Source organism: Neoarius graeffei, chromosome 18 (assembly GCF_027579695.1).
Source record: "Neoarius graeffei isolate fNeoGra1 chromosome 18, fNeoGra1.pri, whole genome shotgun sequence".
NCBI lineage: Eukaryota > Metazoa > Chordata > Actinopteri > Siluriformes > Ariidae > Neoarius > Neoarius graeffei.
Window position 1 is genome coordinate 15134564 of NC_083586.1, and position 25083 is coordinate 15159646.

General features: G+C 44.3%; 1 protein-coding gene across 1 annotated transcript in view; it reads left to right on the forward strand.

Annotated features, from left to right (window-relative positions):
- Positions 1–22767, forward strand: part of atic (5-aminoimidazole-4-carboxamide ribonucleotide formyltransferase/IMP cyclohydrolase) — a 63198-nt gene extending 40431 nt beyond the window's left edge. Inside the window, exons 6-15 of the mRNA XM_060898455.1 lie at positions 4008–4164; positions 4316–4441; positions 4638–4745; positions 4937–5022; positions 5928–6017; positions 7458–7583; positions 7682–7774; positions 17793–17975; positions 20082–20237; positions 22307–22767. Of these exons, the coding sequence (XP_060754438.1) occupies positions 4008–4164; positions 4316–4441; positions 4638–4745; positions 4937–5022; positions 5928–6017; positions 7458–7583; positions 7682–7774; positions 17793–17975; positions 20082–20237; positions 22307–22426 (1245 nt within the window). The 3' untranslated portion in view covers positions 22427–22767. The remainder of the gene's footprint in view (positions 1–4007; positions 4165–4315; positions 4442–4637; positions 4746–4936; positions 5023–5927; positions 6018–7457; positions 7584–7681; positions 7775–17792; positions 17976–20081; positions 20238–22306) is intronic.
- The last annotated feature ends 2316 nt before the right edge of the window (positions 22768–25083 follow it).

The window sequence follows — 25083 nt, forward strand, 5'->3', positions numbered from 1 at the left end:
CAATGGAAATAACATAATTATGGCTTATTCATAGTATTTGGCTCACTGAGTAATAGCTAAAAGCTTTCATTATGTTTCCATTATTCAAAGGTGCCAGAGGCATGCAGTTTAAAAAAGTTTAAGAACCACTGCTTTAAAGAACATATTGTAAAAACCACTTTTGGTGCAAGACATGCTAAAATGCAAGAATAAAAGCATTAAAAGGCTTTCCTTTTTTGACATGCATTGTAGTACTACTAGGCCTATAGCATAAGCGAAATTTGAGTTGTTCACCTGTACTGTGTAAGTATGTGTGATTGTGGGGCAGGGGATTGATGTGGGTGGCCTGAGCATGGGCTGTGTGTGAAGGGTAACATGGACTTTGCGTGGGGAGTCTATGGACTATGGGGGGGGGGGGGCAGCCATAGAGCAGCATTAAGGTGGGGAATGCCGTCGTTGAAATTCTCTGTCCCCATTTTCAACCATGACTGACGAGTTCAGATCAGGCTCTTTATTGTTGACTGGTGTGCCTTAGTGGTCCCATTGTTACATGCTCTAGGGAGGCATGAACAATTAAAAACCAGGGTGGCGACACAAACCCAAAACGCAAGACGACGTACAGTGAAAAAGTGAAATTTATTTACAAAAGTGCATAACAAAAGGTGATAGAAAAACGGAATTCAAAAGTCCAACAGAGAGGGTGGCAGCCCCAGGAGCCAACCCTCCAACCGAGCCGACAGACGCGCAATGGCAAGGCGAGCGTGCAAAAACCCCAAAGCCCTCTCCTCTCTCTGGCAGGTGGAAGCACAGGTTTATATAGGCCTTCCTCAAGTGGAAACAGGTGAAGGAGAAGGAGCCAATACCAACCGCTACACCTGGGGGGAGAGAGAGAGAGACATGCGCACACAGACACAGGAGGCGTAACACGTAACACCCATGTAGCCGAAGCGTTCTGCAAGGTTTGGGGACCCAAAATAGGTTTCCCCATAGAAAAACAATGGTATTTTAAATTGATGGAGATATACATTGAAGAGGAACTAAAATCCAATAATTTGGGGTGTGCCCTATTGCACCTGTATAGGTGATGCATGCTGCAAGGTTTGGGGTCCCAAGGTCACTTTATGTCAAAGCTATTGAAAAAAAAAAAGTGTTTCCCCATTGAAAAACAATGGTATTTTAAATTGATGGAGATATACATTGAAGAGGGACTAAAATCCAATAATTTGGGGTGTGCCCTATTGCACCTGTATAGGTGATGCATGCTGCAAAGTTTGGGGTCCCAAGGTCACTTTATGTCAAAGCTATTGAAAAAAAAAAAGTGTTTCCCCATTGAAAAACAATGGTATTTTAAATTGATGGAGATATATATTGAAGAGGAACTAAAATCCAATCATTTGGGGTGTGCCCTATTGCGCCTGTATAGGTGATGCATGCTGCAAAGTTTGAGGTCCCAAGGTCACTTTATGTCAAAGCTATTGAAAAAAAAGTGTTTCCCCATTGAAAAACAATGGTATTTCACTGATATCTGAATATCCAACGAATTCACTGATATCTGAATATCCAACGAATTGCACCTGTATAGGTGATGCATGCTGCAAGGTTTGGGGTCCCAAGGTCACTTTATGTCAAAGTTATTGAAAAAAAAAAAGTGTTTCCCCATTGAAAAACAATGGTATTTTAAATTGATGGAGATATACATTGAAGAGGGACTAAAATCCAATAATTTGGGGTGTGCCCTATTGCACCTGTATAGGTGATGCATGCTGCAAGGTTTGGGGTCCCAAGGTCACTTTATGTCAAAGCTATTGAAAAAAAGTGTTTCCCCATTGAAAAACAATGGTATTTTAAATTGATGGAGATATATATTGAAGAGGAACTAAAATCCAATAATTTGGGGTGTGCCCTATTGCGCCTGTATAGGTGATGCATGCTGCAAAGTTTGGGGTCCCAAGGTCACTTTATGTCAAAGCTATTGAAAAAAAGTGTTTCCCCATTGAAAAACAATGGTATTTCACTGATATTTGAATATCCAACGAATTCACTGATATCTGAATATCCAACGAATATCCAATCTGAAACTAACTTCACCATGCTCGCGATTCTGCCTTCTTGTATCGCGATACGGATCGTGGCTCTGCGTATCGCGATTTCGATACGCATATCGTTACAGCCCTACTTCTGACATCAACTCCTCTCACAATTTTTGGACAAATTTGGCGAAGCTTGGCAAAAGGGCCTTGTTATATGACGGTAATACGCATCTTGCGATTTAATTTTGTTTGTGAAAATTTTAAGAGTTTTGACCCTTGATTAAATAACTTTGTATTTTGATAATTTCATGAGGGTGTATTATGTTCTGAAATCCACTCTTCTCTCAATTTGTGGAGAAATTTCACCAAACTTGGCAAAAAGCTTTGTTATAAGACAGTAATACGCATATTGAAATTTCATTTAATTTTACCAGAGTTATGCCCTTGATTATTAACAAACTTGTACTTTGGCAATTTCATCAAGGTGTGCTTGCTTTCTAAAATCAACTTCCCTCACAATTTTTGGAGGAATTTCATGTAATTTGGCAAAGTTTTTTTTATTTTTTTATTTTATCCCCCATTGGCTGAAAGGCGGGTGGCACGGTGGTGTAGTGGTTAGCGCTGTCGCCTCACAGCAAGAAGGTCCAGGTTCGAGCCCCGTGGCCGACGAGGCCCTTTCTGTGCGGAGTTTGCATGTTCTCCCCGTGTCCGCGTGGGTTTCCTCCGGGTGCTCCGGTTTCCCCCACAGTCCAAAGACATGCAGGTTAGGTTAACTGGTGGCTCTAAATTGAGCGTAGGTGTGAATGTGAGTGTGAATGGTTGTCTGTGTCTATGTGTCAGCCCTGTGATGACCTGGCGACTTGTCCAGGGTGTACCCCGCCTTTCGCCCGTAGTCAGCTGGGATAGGCTCCAGCTTGCCTGCGACCCTGTAGAACAGGATAAAGTGGCTAGAGATAATGAGATGAGATGGCCAAAAGGCCTGAAGGGAGGTTATGTCATGGCGATGTCTGTCCATCCGTCCCAAGAAGGGTGCTCACCTTCTGAAATCAACTCCTCTCTCAATTTTTGGAGGAATTTCATGAAACTTGACAGGATTCTTTATGTTGGTAATACGCATATTTCAATTTCGTTTAATTCAGTCGAATTTTACCAGAGTTATGGCACAGTCACCAGCAGGGGATATTGTACTCTTGGAGCACTCTTGTTTGCTAAGTGTGGTTAGCTTTTTTTTAATTATTATTTTATTTTTTATTTTTCCTTACCAAGTATTTTTCGTTCTTTGTGTTTTGTGGATTTTTTTTTTTCTTTCTTAAATTACAAATGGTTGCACTTCTGCTAGGTAATGCTGTAATGTTCACTAATTAACTGTAACAGGTTGCTATAAAATTGTTTCCAGATTTCGGGTGGCCGTAACGGGTTCGACAATTGTGCAAGTGATCCTATTTCAGTGTAACGTAAAGGGTGAAATTAAACCCCACAGAACTCAAGTACTTGCTAGTCAGATGTGTAGGGTGTCATGTAAATGTGTAGCTGTGGTTTGAGACGTGGCGTTTTAGTTAACTGATAAAACACTTTGTTGGTCGTGCACTCAGACCTTTGGACCCTGGTGTACTTCTCTGATCGGTACAGTGTTAGAGTCCACATGGAGAAAGTCGGAGTGTTTATCACCATTTGTTGTGTCCTGTCCTGTCCCAAAACCCCCCTCCACCAAAAAAAAAAAACCCTTGCCTTTCTGACCTTTTGTGTGTCATCAGAGATAAGCAAAGAAACTCAGTTAAGTACAAGATTGTGACTTCCTCACAACAAATAATCTGTTTACGTGGAGCGTCTACAGTGCCTCTAGAAACGGTAAGGTGTTAGAACAAGTGCGTTAATATAAACCTGTGACTTGGAGCTGCACTACCGTCATAGAAAACTAATCAACAAATTCAACAACTTGTCAGATAATACACTAATATGCTTTAGTGATTGTGCAGTTGTGTATATTTTCTCCTCCAGGCGTTCACACACACTGCTCAGTACGATGATGCGATTGCTGATTATTTCCGGCACGAGTTTAGCAGTGGAGTTTCGCAGCTGTCGCTGCGTTACGGCATGAACCCACACCAGAGTCCTGCGCAGATTTACACACTGGAGCCTGCGCTGCCGATAAAGGGTTAATACACACACACACACACACACACACACACACACACATCTACACAAGCTATATAAAATAAATTCACATCTGATTCTGTGTTCATGAGACCTTGTTCCTGTGACGCTCCATGATTGCTTCTGTGTGTGTGTGTTTTTGTTTGTTTCAGTGCTGAATGGAGCTCCAGGCTTCATTAATCTGTGCGATGCTCTGAACGCATGGCAGCTGGTTAAAGAGCTGAAGAGCGCGTTGCTAATGCCTGCTGCTGCATCGTTTAAACATGTCAGTCCTGCTGGTAAGCCGCATGCACTTATTTGCTTATCTATCCATATCTTTTAGATACATGAAGGCAACTGCAACTTTTCCGAACACATTCTGACAAGCTCTATCTGCCCTCTTCCACATACATAAGCTCGTAGATGCCCCTGATTGGCTAGTGTTGTGATTGACAGGGCTCCTTCCTTTTGTGTGTGTGTACGCATGTTTTTCAGGTGCGGCCGTCGGTGTGGCGCTTAGCGAGGAGGAGGCTAAAGTGTGTATGGTGCACGACATGCTGAAAGATCTTACGCCACTCGCGACAGCCTATGCTCGTGCCAGAGGTACAACACACACACTCACAAAGCACTTTACATGGCATCAGTTTCCATTTTTAGGGTTTGCTTTCTGCTCATTTCAGACATCTTTCTGCTCTGTCTCAAACATTTTTAAAGCTTTCTCTACCAACTGTATATTAAAAAAAAAGTGATAAATACTGAAGTAAAGCATGTAATGGCTCAGCGATGTCTCTCAGGAGCAGACAGGATGTCCTCGTTCGGAGATTTCGTCGCTCTTTCAGATCCCTGTGATGTTCCCACTGCTAAGATCATCTCCAGAGAGGTGTGTGTGCGTGTTTTGTACATTTTCATGTTTAGAATTGGAGTACTTATTAATTATACTAGTTTATTTTGTTTGTCAGCAATGCTAATCATTTAGCTAGTGGCTGATGGCTAGGATCTGTTGCCTGGATGTTAATTGTTAACATGGTCCAACCCACGAGAAAGTTCTTTTGAAAGAAATACTCAGGATAGTAATAAATCATTAACATTTTTAACTTGGTCAGCGTAATCAGCTCAGATGTGCAGCTTGCTAGCATGTTTCACTTGGTTGCCAAAAAAATCAGCAATTTTTATTTTATTGCCTGGCTGGATGGGGTTTCTTTTTTGTTTTGTTTTTTCTTTCTCCTTTTGCCAGCTTGTAACATACAGTAATTAAAGTTACTTTTTTTTTTTTTAAATTGTAACCCACTCCAAAGGAGGGGGGTATACTGGTTTCTTACCTCTGTTTGTCTGTCTGTCTGTCTGTCCATCCGTATCGCCGTCCGTCCAAAACACCTTTTTTTCTCAGCCGCCACAAATCATAGCCACTTGGTAGCAAACTTCGGCTTGGGCTTCTATACCGTGTATACTGTTTTCAGGTCTGTTGCACATCAACTTCCTGTTTACTGACCGAATGTATTTATGAAACATACAGGGTGGATTTTGACGCTATTTCAAGAAGCAAAATGCTATTTCAAAATGACAGTTTACCAGGATGCTATTTGAAATCCCTGGGGAGAGACACGGCTCTTTACTTGTTTCAGGGTTCATTAGTTCATTATTTCTTGAAGTCAACGTTCATAATAAGTGTCCTATTCCTTCGATTGCTTGCATTCTGATATAAGCGGGAGTGGGGGGATACACAAGTGAGCAGTCGCTCACAGTTGATGTTTGTTTTGTTCCCCCCCCCCCGGATTGTACTGCTAGGTTTCAGATGGGATTATTGCTCCAGGTTATGACCCTGAGGCTCTTCGTATCCTCAGCAAAAAGAAGAACAGAAATTACTGCGTTCTGCAGGTAACACACACCTTAACAATAATGCATTACACACTCCATCTAATGTTATGTCTCCCGTCATGGGAGCATGTTTTCAGGTTGTCCGTCCATCCTGTTCTTGTGAATGATTGATATCTAAGGTGCGCCTCAAGCGAATTTCTTTGAATTTGGTAGAAATGTTCAATTGGTCTCAAAGAAGAACTGCTTAGATTTTCATGGTCAAAGGCACTCGTGGCATGTACAGTACCATTCAGAAGTTTGGACACACCTTCTAATTCAATGTATTATTTATTTTTATTAATTAATAGGTCACTTCATGTCTTACAGTAATGATGGATGTCGTTTCTCTTTACTTGGTTGTTTGGTTCTTGACACAATATGAATTACTACAGTTGTATTTTAATAGGGCTATTTACTGTATTATTAGTATTTACTATTTGATCCCAAACGTGATAAGAAACTGGTCCACTAATTACCTTTTGACGAGGCACACCTGTGAACTGAAAAGCATTCCAGGTGACTACCTCATGAAGCTGCTTAAAATAATGCCGATAGTGTGCAAAGCGTCATCAAGGCAAATACTGGCTACTTTGAAGAATCTAAAATATAAAATAACACTTTTTGTTTACCATATAATTCCATACACCCTGCACGTGTTCTTTCATAGTTTTGATCTCTTCTGTCTTGTTCTGCAATGTAGAAAATAGTCAAAATGCAGAAAAACGTATGGAGTAGAAGACTAGGGGTGTACAAACTTTTGACTGGTACTGTATGTATCTCGAGAACACTGTTGCGTCTCCCAGAATAAAAGGTCTGGGGGTTGTAGAGAACATAACGCAGTTTAAACTAAAGAATTAAATGAATCACAAACAAGGGAGTAGATATATAAACTGAAAGGTTTTCTATGTCAAAATAAAAGTTCAAAGAAAAGCTGCTGAAACACCGGCCCAGAACTAAAGAGATCCGAAACTGAAGAAAACCTGCCAAATAAACTCTCCCAGAACCGGGAGTAATGCCAGCCCCGACACACTACTGTAAACGCTCCACATGCACGCACTACAGTCAGAATAACGCACAGCAAAAATACTGCCAACACACAAGAGCTCCAACACAATACACCACACAGATAAACTGTAAGCTCTTGTCTGGTCCACTGACCTCGTTGGTAGGTTTGGGCCGGCTTTTTAACCCCGCAGTCCTGACAGGCAAATTAAAAACCGGTGCATTCAATCACCTGCTTCTGCGGTAACAAAGGAGGAGGGTGGTACCTTGGCAGAAACGCAAGTAGAGAAATACACACACCACAGCCGCAACAAACACCTTGAAGGAATTTCTTCAAATTTGGTAGAAATGTTCAATTGGCCTCAAAGATGAACTGATTTAGAGTTTGAAACTGAATGGGTTTGCGGAGGCGTACGACCACAGGGCAGTAATTCTAGTTTTGAACGTGTTCCTCCCCAGATGGATCCCAGCTACGAGCCTGATGAACAGGAGGTGAGAATTCTGTTCGGGCTGCACATGAAGCAGAAGAGGAACAACGGCATCATCGATAAGCAGCTCTTCAGCAACGTCGTCTCCAACGGCACAGTGAGCTGAAAGCGCCATGTTCATACCGTACTCCTCACGATGATTAGTCCTGACTGTAATAATGGTTTATTAAAAAAAAAGCTTCTGTTATTTGCTAGCTGTCTGAGACGGCCGTGCGTGACCTGATCGTAGCCAGCGTCGCTGTGAAGTACACGCAGTCCAACTCTGTGTGTTACGCCAAGGACGGCCAGGTGAGGAGAAAGATGTGAAGTAAACACCAAGGCGAAAGCACGTGTCTGTCTGCAATTCTTCGTTTGCAACCACATGACCAAAATTGCATTGACTGCCACCATGTTGGAGGATATACAATATATATACATATACAGTGGGGAAAATAATTATTTGATCCCTTGCTGATTTTGTAAGTTTGCTTGGTTATAAAGAAATGAGCAGTTTATAATTTTTTATGGTACTTTTTTTTAACAAATAGAGACAGAATATCAACAAAATGTCCCGAAAAAACATCATATAAAGGGTATAAATTAATTCGCATTTGATCGAATGAAATAAGTATTTGATCCCCTACAAACCAGCAAGAATTCTGGCTCCCACAGACCTGTTACTGTATGTGCCCATGAGGCACACAGATTAGTCTGTCACTTTAAGAAAGTACTCTGTGGCAGTGGGGGCGTGGTTAAGTGTCGGTCTGTGACCGGAGGGCGGAGTCAGGGAAGGTAAGTGGCAGAATCACTGCACCTGAAGTTGATTAATGTGTTTGTGTGTCTTCCCCAGTGACCGTGCCCTATTTAAGGAGGAGAGCGAGAGCAGAATGGGCTCTCTCCCGACCAGAACGTGTGTGTATGTATGTATGTGTATGTATGTATGTGTGTGTATGTATATATATATATATATATATATATATATATATATATATATGAATGAATAAACGTGTAGAAGCTGAAAAGCTGTCAATAATAGAGTGATTGAGAACTCAGTACTGGCCTGCCATGCTTCTGTGCTCCACCCACCTAGAACGCTTGTTACAGTGGTGCCGAAACCCGGGACGGAGCGCAGGAGAGAACAGCCACATGGAGTCCTCCCCCTTCAAGGACCTGGTCCATGCCCTCGCCACAGCCCAACAGAGCCAGCACCAGGCGCTGGTCGCCCTCCAGGAAGAACAGGAGCGAAGGTTTGAGGCCCTGGTGCTGGCGCAGCAGGAAGATCGCCGGGCGTTCCGGCACCTACTCGCGTCGGCGGGGTCCACCACCTCCACCGCGGCAGGCCCTTCCCACCTCACCCTGACGAAGATGGGCCCGCACGACGACCCCGAGGCCTTCCTCGTTCTCTTTGAGCAGGCAGCAGAGGCGTGGGGTTGGCCGGTGGAACAGCGCGCGGCGCGCCTCCTCCCCCTCCCCACGGGCGAGGCGCAGCTGGCCGCGCTACAGCTCCCCGCCGACAGCCGGCTGGTCTACGCGGACCTCAGAAGGGCCGTCCTCCAGCGCGTGGGGCGCACTCCGGAGCGGCAGCGCTTCCGCGCGCAGCGCCTGGAGGAGGTCGGCCGGCCGGCCGTTCGTGTTTAGCCAGCAACTCCGGGACGCCTGCCGCCGGTGGCTGAGGACTGACAACCGCGACGCTGAGGAGATCATCGATCTGGTGGCACTGGAGCAGTTCGTTGCTTGACTTCCAGAGGGAACCGCGGAGTGGGTCCAGTGCCATCGCCCGGCGTCGCTGGATCAGGCCATTGATCATATGGACCATATGGCGGTCGTTCCAACGGCAGGACAGCGTCTCTCTCTCTCTCACTCCCCTTCTGTTCCTCTCCCTTGCCCCTGTTTTGCTTTTACTTCTGTAAAGCACATTGAACTGCCACTGTGTATGAAATGTGCTATATAAATAAACTTGCCTTGCCTTGCCCCATTCCCCCACTGCGGAGGCGGGGGCCGGCTCCACCCCAGCCGGCCTGCCGCACCCGCGGTGTCCTATCTTCTCCTAGTTCCGTGTCTGTGTCTTCCCCCCCCTCAGGTGAGTGATATCCGGAACACCGGTGCAGAGAGAGAGCCCGGGCCGGTGTCCTGGCGCTGCGGGGAGCCGGGGCACCTCCAGCATCAGTGCTCGGCGATGGAGGCGGGCGTGGTGGTCCGGATCCCCGACGCGCCAGGAGCCGCCCTCGATCGGGCCGGAGCATATCGCATACCGGTGAGTATCCAAGGGGATACGTATCAGGCTTTGGTGGATTCCGGCTGTAATCAGACCTCAATGCACCAAAGCCTGGTGCAAGACGAGGCATTGGGGGGAGCACAATTGGTGAAGGTGTTGTGTGTGTGCACGGGGATGTTCACAACTACCCTTTAGTGTCAGTTCACATTCTGTTTCGAGGGGAGAAATTTATAGTAAAGGCGGCGGTTAATCCTTGCCTCACCCACTCTATAATTTTGGGGACTGATTGGTCGGGATTTCGGGATTTAATGAGTCATCTAGTGAAGAGTGGGTCCTGCCATAGTTTAATAAGGGGAGGTCCCGGTGTCGCGTTGCCGGGAGCAGCTGTCACAGAGCCGTCTACATCAGCTCCGCGTCAGAGTGAGGAGCCGCCGGCCCCTCCTCTCTCTCCTGGGGAATCCCTCGTGGATTTTCCATTAGAGCAGTCACGAGACGAGACTCTGCGGCATGCGTTTGACCAAGTGAGAGTAATCGATGGTCAAATGCTCCAGCCAAACGCCACCCCGTCCTTCCCCTACTTCGCGATTATGAAGGATAGATTATACAGAGTGACGCAGGACACTCAAACTAAAGAGCAATTCACGCAGCTTTTGATTCCGAAGAGCCGCCGGGAATTGGTATTCCAGGCGGCTCACTTTAATCCCATGGCTGGACACTTGGGGCAGGATAAAACACTAGCCCGAATAATGGCCCAGTTCTATTGGCCAGGGATTCGCGGCGATGTCCGTAGGTGGTGTACGGCGTGCTGCAAATGCCAGTTAGTAAATCCAGCAGCCATTCCAAAAGCACCTTTGTGCCCTCTACCATTAATCGAGACCCCATTCGAAAGAATTGGGATGGATCTCGTCTGGCCATTAGATCGGTCAACACGAGGGTACCGCTTTATATTAGTTCTAGTGGACTATGCAACGCAATACCCGGAAGCAGTGCCTCTTCGCAATATCTCAGCACGCAGTATTGTGGAGGCGCTGTTCCATGTTATCTCCCGAGTTGGAATCCCGAAAGAGATTCTGACTGACCAAGGCACCGCGTTTATGTCACGTACACTAAAGGAACTGTATAGGTTGTTGGGGATTTAAGCCGATCCGCACCAGCGTGTATCACCCACAAACAGATGGTTTAGTTGCACAGTTCAATCGCACCCTCAAGAATATAATAAAAAAATTCATAAGTGAGGACGCACGTAATTGGGATAAGTGGCTCGAACCCTTGTTGTTTTCAGTATGAGAGGTCCCACAAGCCTCCACGGGGTTCTCCCCATTTGAATGGTTATATGGGCATAAGCCGCGCGGCATTCTAGATGTGCTGCGGGAAAATTGGGAGGAGGGACCTTCACAACGTAAAAATGAAATCCAATAGGTTATTGACCTGCGCGCAAAACTCCACACACTCGCCCACCTAACCCAGGAGAATTTGCGGCAGGCCCAAGAATGACAAACCCACCTGTACAACAAGGGTACGCGCCTCAGGGAGTTCGCACCGGGAGATAAAGTACTCGTACTGTTGCCCACATCGAGCTCGAAATTAATCGCCAGGTGGCAAGGACCCTTTGAGGTCACACGGCGAGTCGGGGACATCGACTATGAGGTGAGGCGAACGGACAGGGGTGGGGCATTACAGGTATACCACCTCAATCTGTTAAAACGTTGGAGCGAGGAGGTCCCCATGGCGCTGGTGTCGGTGGTTCCTGAGAAGGCGGAGCTGGGGCTGGAGGTTCAAAAGGGAAAATTGGCATTACCCACCGCTCCAGTCCCCTGTGGAGCCCACCTCTCACCGACCCAGCTCGCGGAGGTCGCCCGGTTGCAAACAGAATTTTCTAACGTGTTCTCGCCCCTGCCCGGCCGCACCCACCTCATAGAACACCACATTGAGACGCCCCCGGGGGTGGTAGTGCGTAGCCGCCCTTACAGACTCCCCGAACACCAAGAAAAAGGTGGTTCGGGAAGAACTCGAGACCATGCTCGAAATGGGCATTGTCAAGGAGTCCCACAGTGACTGGAGCAGTCCGGTGGTCTTGGTACCCAAGGCCGACGGGTCAGTCCGGTTCTGTGTAGACTATAGAAAAGTCAACGCGGTGTCTAAATTCGACGCGTACCCAATGCCTCGTATTGAGTTGTTCGATCGACTAGACACAGCTCACTTTTACTCGACACTGGATTTGACAAAGGGTTATTGGCAGATCCCCTTGACTCCATTATCCCGAGAAAAAACGGCCTTTTCCACACCGTTTGGCTTACACCAGTTTGTCACGCTTCCTTTTGGGCTGTTTGGGGCGCCTGCTACGTTTTAGCGGCTGATGGATAGGGTCCTCCACCCCCACGCCACCTATGCTGCCGCGTACCTTGACGACGTCATTATTTATAGTAATGACTGGCCGCGGCACCTACAACACCTGAGGGCTGTCCTTAGGTTGCTGAGGCGGGCGGGTCTCACAGCCAACCCGAAGAAGTGTGCGATTGGGCGGGTGGAAGTACGGTATCAGGCCCAAGACCAAAAAGGGGGTGAGACAGTTCCTGGGGCTGGCTATTATCGTAGGTTTATACCTAATTATTCGGACGTCACCAGCCCGCTGACTGATCTCACTAAAAAGGGGGCACCAGATCCGGTCCAGTGGACGGAGCAATGCCAGCGGGCTTTTTCTGAGGTAAAGGCTGTACTGTGTGGGGGACCACTGTTACACTCCCCTGACTTTTCTCTCCCTTTTATATTGCAGATGGACGCGTCAGACAGAGGGCTGGGGGCTGTTTTGTCCCAGGAGGTGGAGGGGGAGGATCGCCCAGTGCTGTACATAAGTCGTAAGCTGTCAGTGTGAGGAGTGCCTGGCCATCAGGTGGGCAGTCCTCGCCCTCCGTTACTACCTGCTGGGATTCCCTTTCACCCTCTGTTCGGACCACACGCCCCTCCAGTGGCTCCACCGCATGAAGGATGCCAACGCGCGGATCACCCATTGGTATCTGGCACTCCAACCCTTTAACTTCAAGGTGGTCCACAGGCCAGGGGCGCAGATGGTTGTGGCAGACTTCCTCTCCCGTCGGGGGGGGGGAGTCGGCTGCAGGCCGGACAGCTGCCCGGCCTGAGTCGGGCGGTGGGGGTATGTGGCAGTGGGGGCATGGTCAAGCGTCGGTCTGTGACCGGAGAGCGGAGTCAGGGAAGGTAAGTAGCAGAATCACTGCACCTGATTTTGATTAATGTGTTTGTGTGTCCTCCCCAGTGACCGCGCCCTATTTAAGGAGGAGAGCGAGAGCAGAGTGGGCTCTCTCCCGACCAGAACGTGTGTGTGTATGTATGTATGTGTAATATATATTAGTTGTATATGAATAAACGTGTAGAAGCTGAAAAGCTGTCAATAAAAGAGTGATTGAGAACTCAGTACTGGCCTGCCATGCTTCTGTGCTCCACCCACGTAGAACGCTTGTTACATACTCCTAATTTCTACTCATTATGGTCATAAGACACCTGTCAACAGAATCAACCTCTCCACCACCATGGGCAAGATCAAAGAACTTTCAAAGGACATCAGGGACAAGATTGTAGACCTGCACAAGGCTGGAATGGGCTACAAGATCATCAGCAAGAACATTGGTGAGAAGGAGACAACTACTGGTGCAGTTATTAGAAAATGGAAGAAATACAAAATGACCATCAGTCGCCCTCAGCCTGGAGCTCCATGCAAAATATCGCCTCATGGGGTAAGGATGATCATGAGAAGGATGAGGGATCAGTCCAGAACTATAGGGGAAGAGCTTGTTAATGATCTCAAGGCAGCTGGGACCATAGTTACCAAGAAAACCATTGGTAACGTACTACACTGTAATGGATGGAAATTCTGCAGTGCCCACAAGGTCCCCCTACTAAAGAAGGCACATGTACAGGCCCTTCTGAAGTTTGCCAGTGAGCACCTAAATGATTCAGAGAAGGCTTGGGAGAAGGTGATGTGGTCAGATGAGACCAAAATTGAACTCTTTGGCTTCAACTCAACTCGTCGTGTTTGGAGGAAGAGAAATGCTGAATACAATTCCAAGAACACCATCCCCACTGTCAAGCATGGAGGTGGAAACATTATACTTTGGGGCTGTTTCTCTGCTAAGGGTACAGGACAGCTTCACCACATTGAGGGGCCGATGGACAGGGCCATGGACCATAAAATCTTGGAAGAGAACCTCCTTCCCTCAGTCAGAGCACTGAAGATGGGTCGTGGATGGGGCTTCCAGCATGACAATGACCCAAAACATACAGCCAAGGCAACAAATGAGTGGCTCAAGAAGAAGCACATTAAGGTCATGGAGTGGCCTAGCCAGTCTCCAGACCTTAATCCTATAGAAAATTTGTGGAGGGAGTTGAAACTTTGAGTTGCCAAGCGACAGCCTCGAAACCTTCAGAATTTGGAGAGGATCTGTAAAGAGGAGTGGACCAAAATCCCTCCTGAGATGTGTGCAAACCTGGTGACCAACTACAAGAAACGTCTGACTTCTGTGCTTGCCAACAAGGGTTTCTCCACCAAGTACTAAGTCCTGTTTTGCTTAGGTACCAAATACTTATTTCACTCAATCAAATACAAATGAATTTACTGTATAACCTTTGTGTGTTTTTTTTTTTTCTCTCTCTCCCTGGACTTTTTTGTTGATATTCTGTCTCTATTTGTTAAAATAAAAGTACCATAAAAATTATAGACTGCTCATTTCTTTGTAACTGGGCAAACTTACAAAATCAGCAGGGAATCAAATAATTATTTTCCCCACTGTATAATTTATAAAATACACACACACAGTGGTAAGAGTACAGACTGGAAGGTAGAGGAGTTACATTCAGAATCTTGTAATTTCTCAAATCTATTTTAAAAATAATCATTTTGACTGCTTCAAAAGATGGGTGTCTAACACACTATAGAACATATTTAGTGATAAAAGAGCACTCCCCAGGCGAGGAGGCTGCAGTATTTGAGGTAGTGGATTGACATGAATCTTGTTCGATTGACTCTGTGATAGTTTGGGAAGATTCTTCAATAGTTTTGCATTTTCCTGCGCTCTGTAAGCCTCGCATTTCGAGCTACCGCTTTAGGAGCTAACATCTTTGATTTTGTTGTGGCCCATATTTTGTGTTGGAGCCCATTCGGGATCTGTAAAATTGTAGAGATCAGCTGGTTTCCCTAATGGAAAGAAAAAGCAAAATAAAGACAGTGTCATCAAAAATTATATTGCTGGGTTTCAGTCGCGTCACTTTTCTGAGCAGTTTTACCGGAAGTGAAATAGCTGGTGGTCTAAACGGCTGCCGTAGTACAAACAACTAGCGATAACTTATCAGAGTACGCTCGTAATCTAGAAGCCACTGCTCACTTTAGATATATTCAGAAGATTATGTGCAATCGAATCGACCCCTACAGTCTGGGAAAGAAGGATTTGTCATACGATCTCAAACTACCCTTCAGTCGAGTTCCCTGACATCTCGAACTATCTGGTGTTGCAGACGTCCTTCTACACCGCAAAACAGATGAAAGCGTGGAAGAGTATGGAGGCTTACAATTTTTTTTGTATGTGGCTGGGTAAAGGACCTCGCTATCAAGTTGCTGCCAAATGAATAACGTATTGTTTATGAAGCTTTTCGTTCATGTCTTTACAATGAAGCCCTGCAAGTTGAAGCGTAAACAAACAACAGTTTGCTTGATTCTCACTTGTGTTGGCTCTTATCTCAGGTAAATCATTCACAAAGATCATCAGAAACCCCTTTAAAGACCTGGATCTTAGTTATGGTAAACAAGACGGAGAAGTGATCACGGCGGATTGTAACTGTATAGCTGGGTAAGAATTTTGTCGCGACCTTCATGCATATGGACTTTGTGATGAGTAAACAAAGAAACAGCTGGGGACTTTAGCGCTTTGTGACTTAAAAAAAGTACCATAAAATAACACGTAGCAAGAAAAGTACTTGGAAAACACTAATGACAGAGCTGAGAGGGATACAAACCTTTCACCAAGTGATAACTGCAAACTCGAGTATGCTTCGACTCGGCTCCCTTTGATCTCACTGAGAGGTTCAAAATCCACCTTTCTCGACGTCTTCTTGTGAAATCCTGTTCTCGTTCACCCTGTTTTATTAGTTCATGGGGAAACCTGAAGAAACTTGTCAGTTTCACAGTTTGATCGAGTCGAACAACTTAAGCGTAACAAGGCAAGCGTAAGGCATTTTTCATGCGAGCAGTGCATCTTCTCCGTACAAACGCTTTGTCAACTGAGCTTTGGTAGACCACCAGCTAAAGTTTTGAATAACTAATGAGGCGGATGTGACGTCACGTGAAACCCAGCAATACAGCTCTCTTTTTAAAATGAACGACTCATAGAAGCCTTTGATTGTCGGATCACACGCTCAATGATCATGGCTTTGTCACGTTTGATAGCGGCGAGTTTCTGCACGACCAGGCCATTAAACGATCCAGTATTTCTTATGTTGCCATCTTTCATTAATAATTAGTTCATAGCACTTACCGTTTGATAATGTTGACTGCAGACTCGTGTAGTGGTTTTTGCTTTCTCATCGCTAAAGGCCCGGTCCCACTGGCCGATGGACACAAAACGTATGCAAAAAGGACACAGCGGACGAGCAAAATTTCGGAGGTGGCTCTATCCGTTTTCATCCGCTCCAGAAATGGACAAAGTTGGCGAAAATTTGCGAAAACAGAACGGAAAAGAACGGACGTGGGTAGTATATAGCGGGGATGTTAAACGCATGTTCATAGGAAGCCTAGCGGATGGAAGTGGATGACAGCTCCGAAGGGGTTACCGGTGATAACTGAGAAGCAGACGCATAGCAGAAAGAGCGGATGCATAGCGGATGAAGGGGATGCATCACGTACGCCTAACGGAAACAAAGGGAATGTTGCGCGGATGTATATCGGATGCAGACCGTTCACTGCGCATGCGGGGGGTATGAATTGCGTCCGCTCCGCGGATATAAAGGGATGCAGCACGCACGCCGTCAGCATAAAGCGGAAAGACGTGCTGGCAGCTACATCGAGAGATCCAGATGATTTTCTCCCCCTTTTTATACAAAATATCGATTGTCCGCTAGGTGTCCTTCTACATACTCTAGACATACTCCAGACATCCTAAATATACGAGATACATCCCAGATATAAACGCTTTGTCCGTTTTGAATACTTTATATACGAGATGCATACGCTTACATCCTTTCTATTTCCGTGCTACTAATGATGAATAGACGTTTCATGTACCTTATCTTTCCTCCCTCTTTCCGTTTTCAGCTGCAGCGGATGTGAGTTGCGAGGATGCCCAGAGGATGCAGAGAGGATACAGCAGACGTTTAATGGATGATAACGGACGTAGAACGTTTGTTGCTCGTATATGTCGCGGATTTACATCGTACACGGCGGAAAGTTCATCCGTTCTAAAAAGTTTTGAGCTGCACAAAACTTTTGCGCGGATGAAATCACAGTGGACGGATGCTCGATGGATAGAGCGTATGAAGCACGTATGTAATGAGTACACAACGGATGCATAGCGTTTTCCAACAGATGGCAAAGATTTTTTTACGTTTTACATCCTCTTTACATCCGTAAGTGCAGTGGGACCGGGCCTTTAAATCAGCCCGGTTTATGATAGACAGCCATTGACCTCTACGCTCCGTGGACAACTCTCGTTGTTTTTTCTACTTGATTATTTATAATTGCTGAAATTCTAAAGAACTTAAGTCCCCTTGTCTTGAATAGAGTTGTGCCTACATCCAATTACAGCACAAAGAGTAGGCATAGCAAAGAAACAAAATGAATTCTTGAGTGTAACAACCTCTCGAGCATAGGTTATAGTAAATGTGCGCCGCGTGAGTTTGTGTATATCCCCCAACATGGCCCACTTCCGGTTCAAAGCTGCATGCATAATTAGCTATGTTGTCATGTGCAAATGAAGAATAGCTCTAGTTAACATTCATGTTGCAGCATTTTATCGTAACATTTACCACCACAGCGCTCAGCTCCAAGGCTTTGTGTCTCTGATATGGACTTGTCTTTCTGGTAATATTGTGTGTGTGCACCCATGTGATCAGGTGATTGGCATCGGTGCAGGCCAGCAGTCTCGGATCCACTGCACTCGTCTGGCAGGCGACAAGGCTGATAACTGGTGGCTGCGTCGCCATCCAAAGGTTTTGGGCATGAAATTCCGCACCAGTGTTAAACGTGCCGAGATCGCTAATGCTATCGACCAATACGTCAGCAACACCATTGGAGAGGTGAGTGGGTAATGCTAGTCAAACACGTTAATCAGAGTGAGAACCAACTGCTAGCAACTTTTGCTTTGAGTGTTTTAAATGTGCAGGCTTTATTTATTTACACAGAAAGTAAGTTACCATCTTGGCATTGGTTAGCAAGGTCTGATTACAGTGCCGTCTGTGATCATTGCGCCCCCTTGTTAAGATTAGAAAAAAAAGTTAGAAAAAAATCTGCCTTTTTGTGAAGTTGCTTCATTGAAATGCATTTTTTTTTCTTCCTTATTTGCACTTTGAGGCAAGACAGTATAACTACTAACTTAGAAAAAGCTAAAATGCATTTGTGTGGTGGTTTTTTTAAAGGACATGGGACAGGGATTTTTTTTCTGGGTATAATTATGTATAAAGGACATAAGAAATGCCATCTAAATCACTGCAGGGCGTCAAAAATGTGAAAATCATCACATTATTCAACTTTTTTATACATCAGTGTAAAACAATGATTTGTTAATTAGCTAGGTGGTCACGTGACCCGTGACGTCACAAAAACTTTCCAAGGTGCCAGCGCTTGGGAATCTAATGTAAACAGGTTACCAAAATGGACACCATCGACAGTGATATTCCCGATGTTTCACAGAGATGTGAAGTTAGACCCTATCAATTCGAACCGATAGCTGGAAAGTCACATGAACATGGATCTTGTCTTTACTCTGACGGGTCAGATGATTCTGAGAGTGAGAGTTCATTCAATCCCCATGAAACTGAAAGCGGTCGGCTCGATAACACTTCCTGGTAAGTTAAAAACAATTCTGCTCAAAGGCTAATGATCTGTTGAAAGAAGTATTATTTTTGTATCATACATTGAAAGTTCATCATAGATCTAGCTAAAGTCCGTTGCAAGCTAGTTGGTTTTTTTTTTGCTGATATTTTTCGAGATTGATTGAGATACAATGCTTCCAGAGTCCGAGATGAAAACATTCAAAATGGCGAAACGCCATCACACAGCCAACAACACTACGCCATTTGTAATAAGAATTAAACAATAGTAGAAATAAAATATAAAATAATAAAATGAAATAAAAGTTAAAAAAAAACCTCTTCTACAACTTCACTACAACTCTTTGATTCGGTACGTAAACAAAGAAGGACAGATATAAGAGTAAATGAGTCAGAATTATGATAATCAATAATTGATACACCCAAAATTATAATACTAATCCTTACCTCGGCTTTCAGTCGCTTAGCGAATGCACCTCGGTGGCCGTAGCACTTCGGGTTTCACTCCGCCGTCTTGTTCCTGAATTGGGACGTTGGGAACGGCTCCATCTTTAAGTAACCTCTTAAATTTGGCTTGGCAATTAATTTCGTTCAGTACCTGAGTATTAAAGTTGAAAGAATCCTCAGTGAAATGGTCCGAACACAGTTTGTGGGAAACAGTAGGTGCAAAGTTTTTTCTACGGCAGTAGTGAGCCCACACTTTCCTCAGCTTCGGGTCCTTGGGGAATGCAAAAAAACTTACTCCAGGGCATTTCCCATTGGAATTATTGCAACCATAAGCAGCACAATACACCATGATGTTCAATGTACGTTAAAGACTATAAAAACAATTTTCTTGTCATCCACTTCTCCATTCATCTACCCGCTTGTGCTGTGCCCGAAAGTTTTTGTGACGTATGATCACGTGACAGCGGCTCTTCCGGTTGTAAAATATGCATATCGGAGCTCGAGCAGAAATGCCATATAATCATCACGAATATAACGATTTTGCTGAATTTAATAGATAATTTTGTATTTGTTGATGCAATTAATTCATATTTTTAATGGAAAGAAACTGATATAGCGTGCATTTATGTTTCATGTCCCATGTCCTTTAAGGTGACCTGAGGTAATTTTAGCATAACTGTCCTAATTATCGTAACCAGTATGAGATGGTCTTGTTAACTAGGGTGATTTAGCATCGCTTTTCTAATTAGCTACTTATCTCAGGTCACCTTACAGCTAGCTTTCTAGTTAAGTACAAAACAAAGTCCAGAAATCTGATTTTTCTAGCTTTTATGTCATTTACACTATTATCGATTTTAGGCTAATTGGCTAGTGTTTCTCACTCGTGTGTGTGTGTGTGTGTGTCAGGGTCCTGACCTGGCCGTGTGGAAGGCTCTGTTTGAGGAGGTTCCAGAGCCTCTGAGTGAGTCGGACCGGAAGCAATGGCTTGGCACTCTGCAGGGTGTCGCTCTCAGCTCTGACGCATTCTTCCCTTTCAGAGACAACATCGACCGAGCAAAACGGGTACAGATTCTCAACTTCACTTTACTGTTACTACGCCAATTCTAGCAGACATGCGTCAAAACAAAACGAGAAACTGCTGAAGAGAAAAGATTGTTGGGTTAAACACATCCACATGGTGAAGTATCTAGCAGGTTAACATTATACTTACGTTGTCATGAAGCTAAAATGTTAGCTCGCTAATGATGTTATTACATAAGGTTTACAAAATGACAGTTACATTAGGCTGGAGTTGCTAAACATAAATACCTTCTGTTTCTGTAAAATAAAGTATTAACTTTAGCTAGCTTGCTAGAGTTACATGGAAAGCCTGTCATTAAAGTGACTACAAAAAAACGGGAAGCTGAGTAGTAAGCAAGCTACAACCCCGATTCCAAAAAAGTTGGGACAAAGTACAAATTGTAAATAAAAACGGAATGCAATGATGTGGAAGTTTCAAAATTCCATATTTTATTCAGAATAGAAAATAGATGACGTATCAAATGTTTAAACTGAGAAAATGTATCATTTAAAGAGAAAAATTAGGTGATTTTAAATTTCATGACAACAACATATCTCAAAGTTGGGACAAGGCCATGTTTCCCACTGTGAGACATCCCCTTTTCTCTTTACAACAGTCTGTAAACGTCTGGGGACTGAGGAGACAAGTTGCTCAAGTTTAGGGATAGGAATGTTAACCCATTCTTGTCTAATGTAGGATTCTACTTGCTCAACTGTCTTAGGTCTTTTTTGTCGTATCTTCCGTTTTATGATGCGCCAAATGTTTTCTATGGGTGAAAGATCTGGACTGCAGGCTGGCCAGTTCAGTACCCGGACCCTTCTTCTACGCAGCCATGATGCTGTAATTGATGCAGTATGTGGTTTGGCATTGTCATGTTGGAAAATGCAAGGTCTTCCCTGAAAGAGACGTCGTCTGGATGGGAGCATATGTTGCTCTAGAACCTGGATATACCTTTCAGCATTGATGGTGTCTTTCCAGATGTGTAAGCTGCCCATGCCACACGCACTAATGCAACCCCATACCATCAGAGATGCAGGCTTCTGAACTGCGCGCTGATAACAACTTGGGTCGTCCTTCTCCTGTTTAGTCCGAATGACACGGCGTCCCTGATTTCCATAAAGAACTTCAAATTTTGATTCGTCTGACCACAGAACAGTTTTCCACTTTGCCACAGTCCATTTTAAATGAGCCTTGTCCCAGAGAAGACGTCTGCGCTTCTGGATCATGTTTAGATACGGCTTCTTCTTTGAACTATAGAGTTTTAGCTGGCAACGGCGGATGGCACGGTGAATTGTGTTCACAGATAATGTTCTCTGGAAATATTCCTGAGCCCATTTTGTGATTTCCAATACAGAAGCATGCCTGTATGTGATGCAGTGCCGTCTAAGGGCCCGAAGATCACGGGCACCCAGTATGGTTTTCCGGCCTTGACCCTTACGCACAGAGATTCTTCCAGATTCTCTGAATCTTTTGATGATATTATGCACTGTAGATGATGATATGTTCAAACTCTTTGCAATTTTACACTGTCGAACTCCTTTCTGATATTGCTCCACTATTTGTCGGCGCAGAATTAGGGGGATTGGTGATCCTCTTCCCATCTTTACTTCTGAGAGCCGCTGCCACTCCAAGATGCTCTTTTTATACCCAGTCATGTTAATGACCTATTGCCAATTGACCTAATGAGCTGCAATTTGGTCCTCCAGCTGTTCCTTTTTTGTACCTTTAACTTTTCCAGCCTCTTATTGCCCCTGTCCCAACTTTTTTGAGATGTGTTGCTGTCATGAAATTTCAAATGAGCCAATATTTGGCATGAAATTTCAAAATGTCTCACTTTCGACATTTGATATGTTGTCTATGTTCTATTGTGAATACAATATCAGTTTTTGAGATTTGTAAATTATTGCATTGTTTTTTACAATTTGTACTTTGTCCCAACTTTTTTGGAATCGGGGTTGTATATAAAATAAAATGTATTAAGTAGATCTAGGTGCCATGCTTTTCTTGAAGTAGATATGTATATTTTCTGGTATTTACTGAAAGTATTCATGGCTGTCTGTACACGTTTCAGAGTGGTGTTGAGTTCATCGCTGCTCCATCAGGCTCCACTGCCGACGAGGTGGTCATCAACGCCTGCAACGAGCTGGTAATCACTCTGGTGCACACCAACCTGCGCCTCTTCCACCACTGAACTCCTCACTACACTGCCAATATTCCAGTTCCTGACTTTGAGCCTCAGATAAAAACTAAGACCTGTTAGCCACTCGACATTAGCACCTTTCCTTTGATAAGCTGATTAGCATCATGTTACATGTTTTTCCTACTTTTGTGCTCAAAAACATTCCCTTTTTGTACTGTAACTAATAACAGCTGTCCAGTTGTGTTAATTCATCTCGAGTATTAATGTTGTAGTTAACATTCTAGTAAGCGATACAGAACGTTCAACCCTACAACTCCTTCACATTTCCATTCTACTGCCTGTGGCTGCTGATGTGCCTGAAAGAGAAGAGATTAAAATACTTTCTCAAAAGATTTGGGGTGTTTTTCTTGAACAAGTCTGTAAAATCCCTTACTTGGATGATGTTGGCTTGCTAATTAGTTAGCTAGCACCATCCTGTCTAGCTAATTAGCCATCTTTGTTAGCGACAGAAAGTCAGTCATAAACTCGGTGAAAAGGTGCAGGATAACTGAAATATGAAAGAATCAGATGACTAGCCAGCACCATTATTAGCTGGGTTCTCAGGATTAGCTTGATTTGTTTTCTGCTAGCTTGGTAATTAAGATGGCCGGTTTCACGGGAAGCTGTTGTTTATATTACCTTGTTTAATCAGCTGGTTTGTTATCTACATCAGTGTTTCTCAACCACTGGGCCACAAAGTGCTATCTAGTGGGCTTTGAATTATTATTATAATTACTATTTTCTTTTCTTCATCTTGAAGCTGATTTTAGTCAGGTACAATTGCTGGGTTGCGTGTGATGTAGGGTGACCAGATTTCCCTAGTCTGAAACCGGGACACTTTTGCGCGCGACCATGCTCGTGCATGCACACCTTTTTTTTAATGTAAACGTGGTGCTCTTATTTTGTTGAAGCTCACATTTATCAACATCTCACATGAAATAAAACAAACAGGCATTTTGTTATCTAGTAGCATAGTGGTATACAGATCAGTTAAATTATGGTCAGACAACAGATTTTGTAATGGCTGAGAATAGGCCAGGCTATGTCCATAGGCCAAATTTAAACTGATTTATTTCACCTGTTTGTGAGAACACCAAGAAGAATGCATATGCACATGTAGGCTATATCTCTAAAATTGTATGCACTATAGCATGAACTTAAAAAGTAGATATGTGACCTCAACATAGCCTAGGTCAGAATCAACCTTACTAACCATTCCCCACAACTGAATGAATAAAGCAAGATGATGTGTACAAAAGTGAACACTTTAATGGAAGGTGCAACAAGCTGTTCAACACAGCAATATGGCTCAGTCGCAATACACAGTGATTTGAGAATATATACTATGGAAGCCGAAAGAGGCCCTTCATATAATCCTTTTTTTTATTCACCTTATCCCGAGATAACACAATTAATTCAGGATCTCAAGAAGAAAACACAACTAATTCGAGATCTCAAGAAAACAAAACCGTTATTTTGAGATCTCAAGAAAACAAAACAATTATTTCATGATCTCGAGTAAACAGCTGAGAAATGGTTCATTCAGGTGCGCCAAGAGACTTGTGATATGCTGACTTTGGGGCTATTTCTCATTCTGTATAGACGCAACTTTGGTCATTAGAATGTCTGGAATAATCGATCACCTAATAAGGCAATATTTTGATCAGGGGTTGACACAGGGAGAGATTGCATTAAGTATTTTAATAAGGGGTAATTTCAAAATTAGTCTGTGGCACCTCCGCAGAAGACTGTCCTGGCTTCGTCTCTACCAACGGAGATACAGCGATCCAGCTGAGATCATGAAATAATTGTTTTGTTTTCTCGAGATCTCGGAATAACGGTTTTGTTTTCTCGAGATCTCGAAATAATGGTTTTGTTTTCTCGAGATCTCGAATTAGCTGTGGTGTTTTCTTGAGATCCTGAATTAATTATGTCGTTATCTCGGGATAAGATGAATAAAAAAAGATTATATGAAGGGCCTCTCGTGGCTTCGGCTTCCGTAAATATAAACTCAAACAAAACAGCAGTAAAGGAGGAGAGGGGCGACAGCCCGAGGAAAGCCCCCACAGGAGCGCACAGCATTTGCAGCATAGGCTACCCAACTCAGTACAAGAACAAAGCACTTACAGTGTGTGCAGTAGGCTTCGTGCGCATTGTTCTGCACCTCTCGGAGGAAGGGGTAGGTGCCCTGTAAATCTTTGGAAAAGGTACATTTTCTTTTCGGCATAATTGCTGCGGCATTACTGCTGCTAGCTGCTAGACAAAGAACATTCGCGCCAGTTAATGTTTATTTTATTGTTGCATGGCAACACGTTCTGTTGTCTGGAATAATGCGGCTAAATAAACACCCATGCCACAGGGCCAGGGGGCAGTAACCAGGAAAGTTTGCGATTCCTGTCCATTCATCAAAATAGTAAATGCAGACATTTCTCCGCTAATGATTCCCACACTGCTCAGTCGCAAACGTCGCGAGTGGCGAAAAACGGGACATATCCGTGTCCCGACAGACTTTTGTCGGGACTCGGGACACACAACCCCAAATCGGGACTGTCCCGGTAAAACCGGGACGTCTGGTCACCCTAGTGTGATGTCATATCTGCCTCATTAGATCTGTAAGACATGAAGTGGTGGTTAGCTGAGCTCACTGTTCACACAACATTATCATGGAC